The sequence below is a fragment of the Xiphias gladius genome, chromosome 11 (assembly GCF_016859285.1).
Source record: "Xiphias gladius isolate SHS-SW01 ecotype Sanya breed wild chromosome 11, ASM1685928v1, whole genome shotgun sequence".
Classification (NCBI taxonomy): domain Eukaryota; kingdom Metazoa; phylum Chordata; class Actinopteri; order Istiophoriformes; family Xiphiidae; genus Xiphias; species Xiphias gladius.
The window spans coordinates 7,602,497-7,619,557 of NC_053410.1; the positions used below are offsets into that span (position 1 = coordinate 7,602,497).

The 17,061-nt window shown below is 41.4% G+C and overlaps 1 protein-coding gene across 1 annotated transcript; it reads right to left on the reverse strand.

Moving 5' to 3' along the window:
* Positions 1–3,602: 3,602 nt before the first annotated feature.
* synpo2la (synaptopodin 2-like a) lies at positions 3,603–15,471 on the reverse strand. Its single transcript, XM_040140069.1, has 4 exons — positions 15,191–15,471; positions 11,522–11,673; positions 10,482–11,200; positions 3,603–8,247 (listed from the first exon to the last, which is right to left on the reverse strand). Exons 1-4 carry the CDS (start codon positions 15,290–15,292, stop codon positions 5,594–5,596), a joined length of 3,627 nt encoding a protein of 1,208 aa, XP_039996003.1. The 5' UTR covers positions 15,293–15,471; the 3' UTR covers positions 3,603–5,593.
* Positions 15,472–17,061: the final 1,590 nt, after the last annotated feature.

Consider the following 17,061-nt stretch of genomic DNA (forward strand, 5'->3'; position numbering starts at 1 on the left):
ACTAGAGTGCATCCAAAATACAATACAAGTTTTATCATTCTATCTCCATTTGTATTTTTGTTCATTTTGAGAGCATTGCGGTAAGAATGCATGAAAATAGTTTTAAAAATGTCTCTACATTTTATCTTAAAACAAAATGACCTTAAAGTGCAATAAAAACATCGTCTGAACTCCATGGCCATCAGCCACTGTTTGGAAATACTGAAGTCATAAATCCATGAGTTCCCTAGGTGCACTCAATTCAACAGACACATTTCACTCAAAACCACAAATGTGTGTCCCATAGTGGCAGGGGATCGCCAAAGTCATTAGGATCCATCGTTTTGGAACCGTGAACGACTGAACAAAGTTTCATGGCAAACCATCCAATACTTGTTGAGATATTTTAGTCTGCACCAAAGTGGTGGACCCACTGACAGACTGGTAACATGGCCACAAATAGTCAAATTTTAAGAATATTGACTAAAGTGTCACCATAAGTAATAATTACATAGGTACTGTTTACTGTAATGTAAACTTCTCAGTTCATTAAAACCCACAAAGTCTTAGAAACAATACAGAGGACATGTCCTTACTGTTCTAAGTGGTAGCTATGTTTTCTACAACACTAATTAATCGCATAATTCTGTATATTTTGTATAAATGAAAAATAATGATCACAATAGTCTGCATATCTCATCTTTCATAAGGGCTTATTAGTGTTACCATCTCATATCTTACCATATACTGCTGAAATGTCATATCTTTTCAGCTTTTGTTGTTGTGACTCAATGTTTTTGAGTGTTTTCCTGACCCAGTTTAAATCTAGTTCTTTTTTTTTTTACATGCAATATTGAACTTGCTGATCTATACCATATCTGTGGATCTGTATAACTCATTATTTAGTTTTTTAAATACTAAGTGGTACATTTTGTTGCCTGGAATCTGGGCAATTGCCCAACATCAGTTGCTTTGTTTATCATAAATGGTTCTCTTATATTTGGCTGTTCTGCCTTATTTTAAGCAGGCGCTTGTCCAGCCTCCTCTTAAAGTACCAGGTCTTGACTCAGTAGTCAGTCATTTTAGACCCACCTCCAAACTTCTATTTAATCCAAAGTCAAAGAAAAGTTTTTCATTCATCTGTTCTATGATCACTCCAATACAATCAGCTTGTGGCATGTGACCACATGGGGTCTTACATAAAGGAAAAAAGGAAATCCAGCTAGTGTTGTGTGGGTCCCTGCTGGCTGTGAAGCAGCACACTCGATACTGCACTGTCTGTGTCTTCCTTCAAATCACTTCTTCAAACTCACTTACTGTACTATACATATACCCTCTCATGCTCATTTTTATTTGTCTATTTATTGTTGTTTTATTCAGTGTACTTTTCCTTTTTGTTTTGCTGTTTTTCCTCACATTTTTCTGTTAATCTAATCTTCCTGTTTCGATAATGCTTATATGCTATGTTTTTATGAAGTAGTTTGGAACTGCAAATGTTGATGATTATTACTTTTTTTTTAAGTCAAAAAAGGAGAAATGATTATATGATTTCATACATAAGCACCAGGGAAACTACCGTACATAATGTTTTCAATACATCTTGAAATAGAAACTTTCTAGAACCTGAGAAACCGGTTTTATTTATTTTTTTTATTCGATTTTTTTAAGCAGTTAAATAAAGAACAAATTCTTAATTACAGTAGCGACTTGGCAAAATGTAATTTACACTATAAATAGTCTTCTGTTTGGATATTAACAGTCCTATATATAGGCACCCTGTGAGTGAGGAGGTTGGAACAAAATGCCCCTCTGATGGCACGCTCAGGCACTGAAGAGTCCAACGCAGACTCCACATCACCTCTCAGTGGCAAATGTTTGTGCAGACAAGAAAAAAACCCAGTATTCCCAGTGTTTCCATGTATGACCGGCTCCGATGGCTTCACGAGGTCTAGAAATTTAAAATGTATTGATATTATATATATACTGTATATTTCAAAAACCTTAAAATGCAGCAATTTTACAAATGAACGAAAAATTAACAGCAAAGGCACGCTTTATGATGGTACACACACTTAAGTTTGATTTGATGATTCTTTAGTTTGGAGCTGTGTGTGTGTGTTTGTTTGCCAGACAATGTAAAGATTTTGTGTTTTGCTTAAGGTCACTTAGCCCCTGATAGATACTGTGGTTTGTCAGTGAACAGCTGAGTCTCTCTAACTACCATGCCACCTCCCTGTGACACAGTGGTAGAATAGGAATCTATGAAAAAGACCAATTCATGATTGTTGAAACTCCTAAATTAGGACCGGAAATTGCAGTTTTTTCTGTTTTCTCTGCAGCCATTTCAATTAAAGTAGAAGATTTGGTGCTGATGTGGAAGAAATGTGGATTGATGGAGGTTTTCTGGAGTCAAAATTGCCTGGATCTCACCCCATTTAGATACAAAGGTGAGCCAAGAATCTGACTTTCATTCAATTCTGTGCAATGTTAGAGTATTCAAGGTTGTTTTCTCTCTCTCCCTCTCTCTCTCTCTCCTTCCTTTAAAAAAAATCCTTTCAACCTGACACCCTCTAATGGCAAAGCCTAGAATTGCTTGGATACATCCACATTACTCGTATTTTCGTATGGTTTTCTCTGCTGTTATTGCTCCTTTCAACCCTAGAATCTAGCTCAGTGTGTTGTAATGCTGCACTTCCAATGTTATCCATTTAATGTTATCAATTAAGGTCTGAATAGTGTGATTTTCTAAGCATCTTAACTGCTGAGAAACACGTAAGACATGACACTGTTGGCTGTTGTCAGGGTTGACACTGACAACAACCCTGACGTATCACATAGGACTCTAGCCACGTATTTAATTTTTTGCAGCCAGATAATTTGCATTTTCTCTAAACTAAGTTCTCCACTAGACATAATAGCCTCCTTATGATGAAATGCTGTTTGATTATTCTGTAGTATTTTGTGTCTGTTTACGTCATTCAAAGGAAGATAATTAATTAATCAAACCAAGCCTGAAATCCAGCCTCACCAGGCTAGTCTAGAAGGATGAGATACCTTGGTAGGTCAGACACTTAATGAAGCTGGGAGAGAGTATTCTTAAGTAAGCTTGGCTTAACTAGCAATAGAAATCTTGCCTAATGAAAATACCCACAAAATTTTCAAATTCAGGATCTGTCATGGAAGTTGGCAGTAAAATTGCAATTAATCTTAGGTCAAAGATCTATCAATTAAATACTGAGTAATGTATATTCATACGCAGATGGTCTTGTTTGAATGGAGGTCATGCTGTGGTGAAAATGAATACCAAATAGGCTTCAAATACGTATTGGGAGTGTGTGTGTGTGTGTGTGTGTGTGTGTGTGTGTGTGTGTGTGTGTGTGTGTGTGTGTGTGTGTGTGTGTGTGTGTTTGTTTTCTCTTATAAAAACAGGCTATAAAGCATTTTTCTCTTTTAACTGTGGAGTTAAACATTTTTATTAAAACTAATATACAGTTACACTTATTGCACTACTCGTTTATTAATATTATCATTTAATACATGCATGTACTGTACATTAAAAGAAAAGAGCAGGATCACACAATTAGCAACAGGGGGCAGTGTAAAGTCAGACATAGACAACTGAAGAGCTTTCAAATTTAATTTTATTCTTCTAAAAATGTCTTGTCTCCTAGTCAGTATAAACTTCTACTCAGCATTAATAACAGACATTTCCACACTTATTATTTAATCCAACTACATTCAGAAATATGTATTTATCATATTTTACACCTCAACATAACTATATCCAAAACCTAGTTTTTTCGTAGTAATATTATGAAAACAAAAAAAAAGCTGCAAGAGAAATTATATTTCAGAAATGGTAAAAAATAGCAAAAGTATCTCCACAACTGAAAACAACATATTCATTCTCTTTCTTTCTCACTTTTTGTTACGTACCCAGTCTCTCAATGTATATAACCATTAAAGACGTTTATCCTTTACTTGTTCCATAGTTAATGGAAAGACACCAGCTAAACTTCTTTAGCTTTTCCAATGAACTTCAGGCACCAATCTTTCTTGGCCATCATCCTTTGATTTCTACTGGCTGTGGGATTTCAAAACTATATACAAACAATCATAAGTCTCAGTTTTACTGCATCTGATCATGACCGTTTCTGTGAAATGGCCTGTGATCCCATTTGGTAATCTGGCCTACCTATATCCTGCTCATACCCCCTTTCCACAGCCAACCTCTTTCCTTGAACCCTTTTACAAAGGCTGGTGCCACTCAGTTAGTCAACTTCCCCTTGCAACCCTTCAGACTGAATCACAATTATTAAAAACAAAATACACATTCCTTCATCTGTGTTATTTGTTTAATAAAAGTTAAAGAATTTACACATATCTGCAAAGATCACACTGATACTAAGGAGGCTCTGGTGTACCTAAGTGGCAATTGGAAGCTGTGGTATCCAGTGACCAGTGTACATTCAGTGACAGCCCGTGCACTTCTTGAATGTGACCCATGCTAAAAAGACAGCATTTCTCTCTGGCTATAGTGAGCAGAGGTATTTAGGACAACCTCAGTTACACTTTGCAAGAGTAAACCTTGTCTTCACATATAGTTCCACAGTGAGCTGAGGAATTTTAAAAAAAATGTACAATTTTGAACTGTTCATGCATCATTTAAACCCCTGACCCATGCTGACCCTAAACTAGGTCATCATGAGTTTCTTCTTGATAATGCTACAGATAGTGGGTAAAAAAATGTTGTGCACATCATTTAGTAGGACAAGTACTGAATGAGAGAATACATGTTCAAAGATAAAATCCTTTATCCACCTCCACCTGTCAACATACTACAACATACATCTTCAGTGATTTAATCCTATGGTCAGAACTGCAACTATTCATTGTCAACATCTTTCAGACATTTCAAGTTTCAAAGAATAATTCAGTACAGGCTCTGTTTAGATGGTGTTTCTGCTAAATTAGTAGAAAGAGATCTCCAGTAGCCTTACACAAACCTCCCCCAGGACAGGCATATGGTGGACTACACAGCATACAGTATGTGCTAATATTCCCTATTATTATTATTGTCAATGTGATAAATGTGTGAATAAATGTGTTGGTAGCAAAATAAATGTGATAAGCAGCGTTTTGAACATCAAGTAGATATTTATGATCTATTGCCATTATTCAAATTCTAACACATTTAAAAAACTTGACCGGTTTCTGATTTTAACGTTATACTGAAAAATGACAGCACCTTATGTTTGCATCTGAATTTGCAGCTTAAATTAATGGATGAAGGGCTGCTTATTTTCATTGATTTAGCATTTTTTAAAATTAATAATTTAATTGAGAATTGCCCATCACAATTTCCCAAAACCTAAGGTTTGTTGTTTTGTTGTTTTTTGTTCGACCAGCTACCCAAAACCCAAAGATATTCCATTTACAATGAAAACTGTCACTTTTGAGAAATTGGAGCCAGTGAATATTTGGCATTCTTGCTTCACCTGAACAATGAACCAATTAACAAAATTATTGTTGAATAATTTTTGTCACTAATTGACTAGTCATGTTAATAGTACATGAGGATGTTCGAGGCTGGTTGAGACTGATTCCCTGCTCATCACATTGCCCCTGGCCTCCAGACACAGGGATGGATGCCTCCCTTGGTGGCAACAAAACGTGGTTTTGGCGCCTGAACTGGGTTGGACTTGAGTGTGGGCAAAGAGGCAAGGACACTGAGCTCAGGAGCGCTTTGGAACTGCTTAGCTGCTTGGAGCCCAGTGGTGTAGGATACTGGAGTGTAAGGTGTAGGGACTGCAGGGGGGCCAGGTTTTGGAATAGGGGTGGCAGAGAATTTTGGGAGGCCGGGCAGTCCAGCTGTTTGGGAGGGAGGTGAAGTGGGGGTCAGGGCCCTGACTGGTGCTGGTGTAAAGAGAGGGGCCAGGCTTGGAGTGAAAGGAGCAGGAGGTGGGGAGGTAATGCCACAGTGATGCAAACGTTCTCCAAGGGTTGTGGCTGAGCGGGGTGCAATGACTTTTGGAGCCAAAGTGGGAGCTGACATGGGTGTGGGTGTGGAGAATCGCTTGATCTCATAGACACGAGCTGTTTTGATGGGGACCTGCTTAGGCGAGGTTAATGAACTGCCCACCATTGTTGTTGAGTAATTACCCTGCTGCAGCCTCTGGGACTGGTAAGAAGGTATGGCAGATAGATTAGTAGCACTGCCCCCATAGTTGAACATGGCAGAGTTGAGCTGGTAGGGCTGCCTTCTCATGAAATCCAGAGCTTTGATGCCCTCTCTTTGGGGCCCACCTCTACCCCTGCTGTCTGGCTTCCTTGTATCCCTCTGAGGCCCTGTAGGGATAGAAGGTGCCAGGAGTGGGTTGTACCCAATGGGTGGAGGGGCACGGACATTCGAGGAATATTTCCACTGAGAGGGAAGGGAAGGATTGAGAGAGGAGTCAAAGGGTTGGGCTGCATTGTGCAAGGCCACTTCCTGCTGGTAAGGGGTCTCGGGTGGGGTTTCCACTACATACATGCCCATGCGGCTCTGCCTGCGTGCAAACAGCTGGGCCCCTTTACCCCCTGCTTGAAGAATCTGTGGGGCTTCGTGCATGACCCGTGGCTTAGGTGCCACTGGAGGAGGCGCCCTCCCCATGCTGGCCTCACCACTCCTCTCTTCCTCCGCAGCATTATAGTTAGCCTCAGTGGTCGGTTGGCCATATTTGTGTCGGGTGTTCCTGTCATCCAGGTTCTGCACCATAGACAATAGCTCGGGATTGGGGGAGTGCTTTTTGACATCTGGCACATTGAACATAGGTTTGATTTTGCCACTACGCCGTCGCGCCTCAAGCAAGATTCCTGTGCGACCTGTTGGACCAGGAACAGGGGTTGGAGCTACAGCTTCTGGCTGGGTAGCCACTGACACTTGAGCTACAGTCGCCATGGAAAATTGAGGTTGAGGTGACTGAGCATCTGGCACTTGAAGTGGAGGCGCTGGGGCAATTGGGTCAACTGAACCAGAAAATTGGGATACAGGAGGAACAGGGGCTTGGACCACTGGTGCTTTTGGAGCCTGCGGTATAGAAGGCATAGACACTGGGTGCGCAGTTGTGAATTGAGCCTGATGAACAGTAGTTATTGAAGGTGCTGACTGCATTGTCTCTACAGAGGTAGAGATGGCTGGAGGATGAAAGGTAACTGGAGCTTCAGGTTTCTGAGCGAAGGGACCTTGGGGTACAGAGGACAGTGGGGAGAGCACTGATGGAGGACCAGGGGCTATTTGTGATGTTACTGGTGTAGCATTAATGGGTAGTTCAGAGGCAGTGGATAACGGTGGTGGCACAACAGCTACTGAGGCAGGACGCTGGATCGTTTTTGTGATCGGTGGTCGGAAAGTTACAGGGGCAGTCGCAGATCGGATGCTAATGAAACCAGGAGTGAAAGGACGTGCCGTTCTGTTGAGAACGTTACTAGTGGGTAGTTCTGGTAATGGTGTTTCAGTTGGTGGTACAGGACTGGTCAGAATAGTCACTGAGGCAGCTGCTGGTTTGGGTGCCACAGATGGAGGTGACATCACCATGCTAGCTGTGCTAACTGCAGAGTAAGATAGGTCCCTATTAGACACCCCATGGGCGCCAACAGCAAGAGCAACTGGACCTGGAGCCTGGGAGGGTTCTTGCTGTATGGTTGTAGGCCCAAGTGGTATCATCTGTTGAGGCTGGAGGTTTGGTTGCATCTGTGGTTGTATCTCTGGATGCAACTGGTACATCTGAGCCTGCTCTTGGACTTGAGACTGTGGACGAGCCTGAGGCTGCGCTGTCTCCACTTTCTTGGCATGCTCTGCAGCTCTCTTTCTCTGCTGCTCAAACAATTGGGCGCCCTTTCCTGCAGTGTCAGTCAAACCTGGACTCGGAGCGTCATCTGCCCCTTCCCCACGACCTTCAGTGCCTGCAGTTGCCCTCTTCTCCAACATATCCAAGTAGTCACTATCCCAAGTTGGGTCAGGAACTGCAGAGAAGCCATCTTCATCAAGTTCTGATTCGCTGCCAGGAAATACCCCATCTTCCTCTTGTGAGTCCTGATACCTGTCCTCATCCACACTACCAAAGCTGGTTAGGGTGTACTTCTTAGAGCGCTGCCGCCTCTTCTTGAACATCAGTACCCCCTTGGAGTGAGGGTTGGGAGCATCAGTCAGCAGGGATGCAATTGTTCGACACTTGCTTTTGGCTTCCTTTACATGCTTGTCCTGCACTGTATCTCCTCGGTTCAGTTCTGCAGGGTATGAAAGCCATAGCTATTAGGAAAAGTTGCACAGTAGCATGACATAAGTACTGCAGTAAGGACAGAGAAATCTGAATAAAAAGATTCAACCTTTAAACCAAGAACTGACTCTGAAATGAGCATCTAAACCTGTCCTGACCCCCGTGCCTTCAGCAGGCATCTATCTCTTAACTCGCCGCAGGAGCACTTCCGGGAAAATTCCAGGCAAGCCTTCAGCTTCTCACATTAGCTGGGGTGAAGGATAAATTTGCACGTTATTAGGCTTATGTACTCTGACATCTAAATTAACTAAAAATATTTGCAAGCTGGTGGAAAGTTGCATGTTGTAGGTGACTGGAAGGAGAACTTCAAAGGGTAGCCACAACATATCCTTTAACTTGTTATGGTATTAAGCAGATTATCGTAGGCAACCTAATTCTGTTACTAAAATATGCACTGCCACGTGAGGAGAGTTCTTAATTTGTCTAACATCATAAGTAGGACATTAGAATGTTAAACCTGCGCTCAGTGATGGCAAGGGGGATTTACAAGAGTAAATTTAATAACTTCTTAAAACAGCCTGTTGACATCAAATAGCTCAGCTCTTTGCTTTCCGTGGGCCTATTATGGATGATGAGCAGGATGACAAGTTGTAGAAAAGAATGCTTGGTAAGTGTCAGTGCTCTCTATCTGTCGTTGCATCACTGTATTATTGCACTTTTTGACCCCTCTTCAAAGTTTGTGAAACAGTAAAATGTGACTGGTTGATTTTTCAGGCTTTTGTAACTAGAAATGATAAATTATGATATATGGTAAACAGTGTAAAATATCAGCATCGCTCTGCTATATTTTAGATACGCAAAAATTCTGCAACTGCAAGTCCAGGTGACTGTTCCCCTTTGGATCTGTGACTAAGCACCTTACCTTCCAGCTCAGTCGAAGCACATTTCTCTGTGTTGGTGGATTTTACAGAAAAATACAACACATTTGCCATTGTGGTGAGAGCCAACCTACATCATAATGAATGTTGCAAAACATATCATACTTTTGCTCTTTCGTAAATATTTGATAAAATAGCAAAACAAAAAAAGACAAAAAAGAAAGCCAGAGAAACAGTTAGAGAGAGAAGAGAGGGGGAGAGGGGCAGGGAAAATGAGAGTATCCCTGCTTCGCCATTTGATACCTAAAAGCAGCTGTGGATGCTTTTCAGTGCTCCCAGATTGATCACTTGGGGTTTTTACACACATAACTGGAGGTAAATATAGTAAACCATACCAGCCATGCTCTGTTCACCAGACTTAGTTTAGGTTTACACCCACTCATACTAAAGAAAACTAATTTTTGGTTAGTTGTGTTGGTTGACTGTCAGATTAAATGACTGGGACATTTAATCAAACTGGGACACATTGGTTTTATTGATTAATTTTCACATCAAGATTTAGACAGAACTATTCCAACACTATTAACATTGGTACTATAATAAATGTTGGTTTCAACTCATATTTTATCCATCAATGGGCAAAAAAAGGTATTGAGCTGTTTTAAAACTTGGCTCAGCTTATCTGTATTTATTGTAAATATGTAATTTAAATACGTCATATATGTACTTTCAAATAGGTATGTGTTTGTTGCAAAATTACATTTACTGTTTGCTGATACAGTTATCTGTTTGAACAGCCTAAAGGGGCGTTGAGATTAAATGTTGTGAACAAAGAAGGTAGTGTAGGTGGCAGTATTGTCAGTTTGGTGTTCAACCTGTGGAGAACCTCCTGCAAATATCTAGATTTTCTCTGGGAGGTTCGGGGGCATATTTGTATAAAGCTTTAACAAAGTACTGTACATATAATCTCTGCCTAGAAAAGTAAGCATCAAATTGGCATATAAAGCTCTACTTTTCCTGTGAATGGGAATGAAGTAGATCAGCTGACCTTCACTTCAGTCATGTATTTCTGTGCTGCAAAGCAGATGGCATATAGAAACAATTTATAGAAAACCATATATATAATAAAATAATGGAATAAACATACATAAGGCAAAGAATAGTATTAAAAAGAGCATTTTTGAAAAAGGGATATGGGGAATCTGTATATGCTACAAAACTTAATAACCTAATGACTATTTATCTGTTTGTAGAGTTTGAAAAAGTTTTGTGACTCCTGAACCAACCAGTGACATTTGTCAGGAATGTATGGAGAACCCATGTGAAGCACAGGCTCATGTGATTGTTCATCCTCAGCTGTACTTACTGGCTTGCTTCGCCTTTTCCATGTAGGTTGTTGTAAGCTCCTCATCGATGGGTTTATTCAAAGGACCCACCATGGGCACTAGCTGGCTGCGGGACCCCAGCATCATGGCCTCCTTTGCCCTCTCAGGGGATACCAGTGGCACGTTGGATGGCTCTAGAAAGCCACTGTCCTCCTCTTGCCCTCCTTCCCGTGGCCCCTGGTCATCTGCTGAAGAGATGATGGAGGAGGTCTCAGTGGATGTCTGGGAGGACCATATTCCTGGAGCAGGAGGCTGGAAAACCACCTCCCTCCTTGCCACCCCCGATAGCACCCCTCCTCCTTCTCCATCTCCCCCATGTCCATCCAACACAGTGGTGTAAATGTGCGCATCTGGAGCGCTGTCATAGCCACTCATCTCTGATGTCTCCCCACCCTCAGGGGAGGGTCGTCCTGTTGGTTTCCCAGGGATGGAGTTGCTGGGACTGCGGCGTTTCTGCCGGCGCTGCCTCTCAAAGCCCGCCACGTCTGCATCACTGTCAGTCTCACCGTAGTAAGCCTCGCTACCAGGTGGAGATGTCAAGCCACTGGTTATGGAGGAATGGCTACGGTGGACCTCACGGACAGGTGCGTGGTGGGGGTGGGTGGGAGACATGGCACGCAGAGCAGCACGGTACTCTTTGTCTATACGGGGAGATGGGGCACGGGTCACAAGCACCACAGACTGAAAACCAGCAGGTGCCCTGTAAACAAGCAGAAAGTTGAAAACATTGATGGGGCCAAATGAGGGCCCTGGATGTGATATTAAAATATTAGAATGTAGTTTCCTAAATCTGGATTCTGACTGTTCTTAGAGTAGGTAGGATCTTAGCACAAGCATCAAAAACATTTGTTAGTTCTAATGTTTTTATTTATTTATTTTGGGAATATAATATAGAGTAGTATCAAACATATTTACATTGTAAATACTGCATGTTTTGTGTCAGACTTGAGTCTGTGGCTAAATGTATTTTTTTCTGGGTGGTTTATCATTAGTAAGAGTATAATTTTTTTGTTCCTCTGACCTTTTCACCCGGATGTGTAATATCCCAGGGGAGCTGTCGATGAGGTTCATGGCTTGGGCATGGGATAGCGTTCCACATGGTTGCTCGTTGATGGACACCAGCTCGTCGCCCTCCCGAAGCCCAGCTCTGCATGCCTTGCTGCGTTTACGCACCTGAACAGGCAAAGGAGGAAAAAATTTCAGGCATTCACAGATGACAAAATGTCACACAAATGTTGAGTTTAGATGAGCTATTTCAAAAATATTATATATATATATATATATGTTTTGTAGTCTTTTGGGCAAGTCCAAGACAACTCAAGTCCTTAAAGAGATATCTAAGTCTCTCATATGTCTCAAGGGGCACATCTCAAGTCAAGTGCTTCCCTGTTCGGTGTTAATAGTGTTTTTCATACTGCCAGGACCAAAACCCTTTAATACACAAGGATGATTAAGGTATGTAAATTTTGAGCGTTGGATGCTTATACTTGCAAATCTCAAGTCAGATCTGAATGAGATTTAAGTCTAAATTAAGTCAGGTCTCAGAGGAACTTGGCAAGTCCAAGTCTCCAGTCTACAGGTCTGACATGCAGAGCTGTGATATAGAGATAGATATTAAGGCAACTGATAAAAACATGGACGCTTTTTCAGTCTTTCTCTCCCTGCTATTTTATTATTTCCCTCAGAATTGTATGTTTGGCTTTTGTAACTGCTGGAATAGAAAATAACAATCTGACAGAGTTGTGCTGCTGTCTTGACTTGGTTTGCGATAGTGACTGACAGAGAGCAGATTTTGTCCTGACAGCTTGATCTTGCTGCAGACATATGCCACATATTGCAGCTCGAGTAGGGCACTCATGCACACTTTAATAGGGAAATGCCAGCCAGCAGCCATCTTCATTTGGTGCGTTGCTATTTGTGCCCGAGGTCTGTCAGGACCATGGTGCTGTGCCCACCCTAAATTGCCTCAGGTCTATGTTAGCCATCTCGACTTGTCCCACAAAAAATTCAAAGTTGATGTATGACAACTTTCAAAGACAGTAATGCACTTCCATGTATTAAATGAATGTTAAATGATTTCAGAGATAAGGAGGTGCCGCTTTGGTTTGCCCAATTAGTTTGCTTTCCAGCTATTCTGGTTTGCCTGTAATGAAATCCCACTTCTCCATTTAGCTAAGCCTTTCAAAGTGGCCTGTTCCTGCTAGTGGTATGAGATGTCAGTTATTCATTCAGTCAGTCACCTTGTGGTTGCAAGTCATAACAGTTATAATAGCCTTATGTGCTTGCGCGCGCACACACACACACACACACACACACACACACACACACACACACACACACACACACACACACACACACACACACACACACCACACGGACTGAAACAAAAATACACATAAACTCATATAAATAAACACATACAGGCACAAACCCAGCACTGACACACCGGCTCTTTCAGTGAAGTGTCGAACTGCTCCACCTGTTAGGGACGGTGTAGTATGAGACCTGACAAGATTACGCCTTCCTGCTCTCAGGGGTGAAGAAGCACGCTGTTTTGGATGGTCAGACACAGACAGCTGTCCACCACCGGGAAGGTGATTTGGTGTCCTGTGGCTCTCTTGAGTACATACCACTACATTCTGCATTCATTTCTTTCTGTAGAACAAGCTTCCTAAATCACATTAACCAAAGGGAGCGACATTCATTACAAACTCCATGTTATGTGGACAACCCCACAAAACTTTATTTTTTTATTCTCAACAAAGTTTTCAAAGATACTAAGATTGCCAGGCTGAATTTTTGGGATATAGGAACAAAATGATGAACAAGACTTCATAAAACAAACTGAGAATACCATATATAATATTGCTATACAGTGTGGAAAAAAAAGTTTTTAAAAAAAAGAACTTTTTAAGCTACTTAGGGGAAGATTTATTCGAAAATCAGGGCTGAAGAAGTTGACTAAAGCAAGCTGGTTTCTCTCTCCAGCTCATGTAGTCCCTAAACAGAAACAATATCGAGTACAACAGACGTTTAGCAATCGGGATTTCCTTTGCATGTGAACCAACAAGAAAGAATTATATCTTCTTGTCTAAGCAGCGAGATACTGAGTCCATGTACAAAAATAGTGTATGAGGTTAATTTGTGAGCGCTGAGCTGAAACACACACCTTGGCTGACCCCCTAACCTGCTGCTTCTCAACCAAAAATAGCCACCTGGAAAAGTGGTTCTGCCCAGTCGACAATTATTGAAACTGTGTGTGGGTATGTATATTTGTGCGATGTGTGTACATGCATGCATGAATAATGTTTTTGCAGGTGTGCTAAAACCTGAGCTATCATGTCCAGAAATAAGCTCTATCTATATAAAGATTTGAAAAGAGAGAAAGTGGGCCCAAGTCTCTTTGAACAGGAAAAACAAGGTTGGACAGCTGTGGATCAATGATTTTTAAAACTCATCACAGATGGTGATGACATAGAACCGAAGGATCAATATAATGTCAGAAAATGTAATGTATTTGCTTAATGTTTTCTTCAAGTATTTACTTTTTTTTCCCCAACCATTTTCAGCTTTATCTCTCAGAGGTACTATTTTTTTTCTACTTGCAAGCCTAATTAGTATTTTTAACCAGTATATATTCCACTTCTGCTTACATATGTGCCTGTGCTTTCTCAAATGGAGAAATTCAAATCTGGACTGCTTCAGTGGTGCCAAATGTGGGCAACAAATTCTTGTCAATGAAGAATTTGCTCAAGGGGAGTAAAATTAGCTGATAGTCTCCATACGAGAGATGTAAGGTTAAATACTTCCTATACACAATCAATATTTTCTTTCAGTGAACTTGATTTCAGAAAATGTAGATATAAAGGTAGTCTGTAATTCTCACAACGCAGTATAATTTTAGTATTTCACGCCAATGTGACTTGAGTCACCACAGTGATTTCAACAACTTAACTAAATCCAAACTTGCTCACCTAGGGGGTTTCTACTGTTGCAGTGGTGTTCCCCAGTGAATCTCAGGTAACCTGCCAGCTTGAACATGAACAAGCATGGCTGGAGTGATTTGAGTTTATTACCGAAACAATGACATAATGGAAACATGTTACTTCAAAAGCACAAGTCAGTCTGGTCATGTGAGGATCCCCTCACAATAAAAACACATCAACAGTCCATGAAACAATGACCTTAATTTACCATAAATCTCTGCTACAATGTGCACATTTAACTGCTCAAAGCACTACTGAAGATTAGTGGCAGTAAGTGGCACAAAGTCAAAGGTATTTGTCAAGTTATTTGTCAGATTTTCCAGTCACTGTCGCTCTAGTTTCACTATAGGTTTGAGCTTTAAGCAGCCTTCATTAGAAGATATGCGACAGGGTTGCCCTACATTCCCAGCTTAACTTGAAGTTTAAAGTTCATCCAGTCAGTCATCAGCGCACTTCTGCGTGAAGACCGTTCTGAAACAAGATGATGACTCATATTCAGGCCCCGAACCAACCAGCATGATATCCAGAATTCCATCTCAACTTTGTTTACAGCTCCTTAACTCTCTACCTGATATATCTCAGCAGATGTTTCACTTCTCTTTAGTGAGACTGTTGAATCTAACGCAGTTTTCTACTTTCTGCCTTCAACTCAGCAAACCATGAATTGACCGTTTCTGTCCAACCTGCTGAGTGATCCATCTTACCTTAGCCACCTGGAGCGGTTTCTGATGTTCCACTCCTCCCTGTAGACGAAAGCCCCATGGTGCTCCACCGGACAATGTAATTATCACTTCCTCTGCAACCATTGTTATTCTCTGTCTTTTTTTTTTTTTTTAGCTTTTTCTTCTTGTTATTGGTTATTGTCCGCCCGTCTTTGGATTTTATATTTCGTCTGGGGGGCCCTCAGTGCGTTGGCCCCATGGTCAGCGGTCAGGCCCCCCTCAGAAAGCTCAGACCTGCTCTTCGCCTGCCACACTGTCCTGGTGCTGACTTCTCTCTGAGTCCAGCTCCAAGGCCGACGCTCACACCTGAACACACAAACATGCACACACACACTTCGGTGCGCCCACCCATACCCAGAGTGGGCCAACTATCATAGCCAAGGGAGAGAGAGAGGGAGTAGGAGAGAGAAATATGATGGGACGGGGGTCTGTGTCTGCTTACACTGAGGAATGTCTGCACCAAATGAGCGAGGGGAGGGTCCAACGCAACACTTGTCCTGTCACTCAGACCTATGCCACTGGGTTGCTGATAGCCCCTCCAAAAATAGGACGCCACCTCCGCTGCTTTGCCTGCTCCTCTGCAGACCAATAGAAAGTTAACATTCAGAACATCCAAATGGCACTGTTTCATATCTGGCTTTACAGCACTGAGGTCATTAGTAACCTTTAGTGGGGTTACAGCCACTCTTTCAGGGCCATGACAGGACATTCCTGTCTTAATCAATTAAATTCAAAAATCCTTCGAATTACATTTTGTAGACAACGGGTAGATTGCTTTTGGTGATGGTTAGTCTTTAACTGCTGAGGCTGCCGTGTGTTGTGCCAGCTCCTCTCTTGAGACATCCTAGGCTGTCATCATAGAGCCTTTAGGATAAATACTTATGCACGCTCTGGATGAACAGCCTGCACAGCTACACTGAAATATGTCCCAAATTAGAATTCCACAGTGCTGACTGAATGACAAATACTTTGAAACACAGAGGGGATCCGTGCTTGATTGTATAAAAATCATACAGAATGTAGACATGAACAGTAATTTCACATGAAAATATTTCTTGTGCTGTAGACTTTGTTGATGAAAAATCAGAGACGTCATTATTTCTCTCTTTGTAGGCAGATATGGATTCATCCCACCACACATTAACCTTTATGCCTAGACATCTGGCACATTTAAACTCCAAATTTTAAGGTTACATTACCTTTTTCTGCATTTTCTTCCTTAGATTAGTTGATTTTTTATACTGTAGGTCGTTCCAGCCTCACCAGTTTTTATCACACACTGCACAGATGACACAAAGTCTTGCTCAAAGCCTTGCTTGAACTGAAAAACGTCTTCCTGGGGTTTCTGCATGAAATCCGTGTAATTAAAAGAGCAATACTAGAGTGTAGGACTGAGTTACCACTGAATGAGTGTGTATAACCACATAACACATAGCACACATTGGTTGGATATAGTGATTACATCATGGGAACCTCTAAAATTCTAGTCTGGTTACTTAAAACTAGATTGAATGAGGTCCATGCTCATGAAAGACACTGACAAGTTTGATCTTAACATAAAAGTCAGATATGAGAAATTGGCAATACATTTTCGAGATGTTTGATTTATGAATCCCATGACCCAATGTGACTTTTGTTCTATCTTTTATATTGTTTCCACATTTCTCTCCTCTTTTTTCATCTCTTCTCTTGTTCCTCTTCCTGGTCCTTATCTTTCCTGTTTTATGTACATGTCTTAGACTTAAACTTAAAACTCACTCTAATCTTGAGCTGACGAAAAGCACTGAAAAAAGCTGACCCAAAAACTCTTCGACGAACACACACAGCACCATCTCCACTGCGCACAGTCTCAA

Excerpts from the sequence above, each read along its gene's own strand:
- synpo2la (XM_040140069.1), bottom strand. The coding sequence starts at position 15,292 with ATGGTTGCAGAGGAAGTGATAATTACATTGTCCGGTGGAGCACCATGG. Across the intron at positions 11,201-11,521 it reads TTACACATCCGGGTGAAAAG|GGCACCTGCTGGTTTTCAGT; the intron begins GTCAGAGGAACA and ends GCTTGTTTACAG. Across the intron at positions 8,248-10,481 it reads GGAAAAGGCGAAGCAAGCCA|AACTGAACCGAGGAGATACA; the intron begins GTAAGTACAGCT and ends CATACCCTGCAG.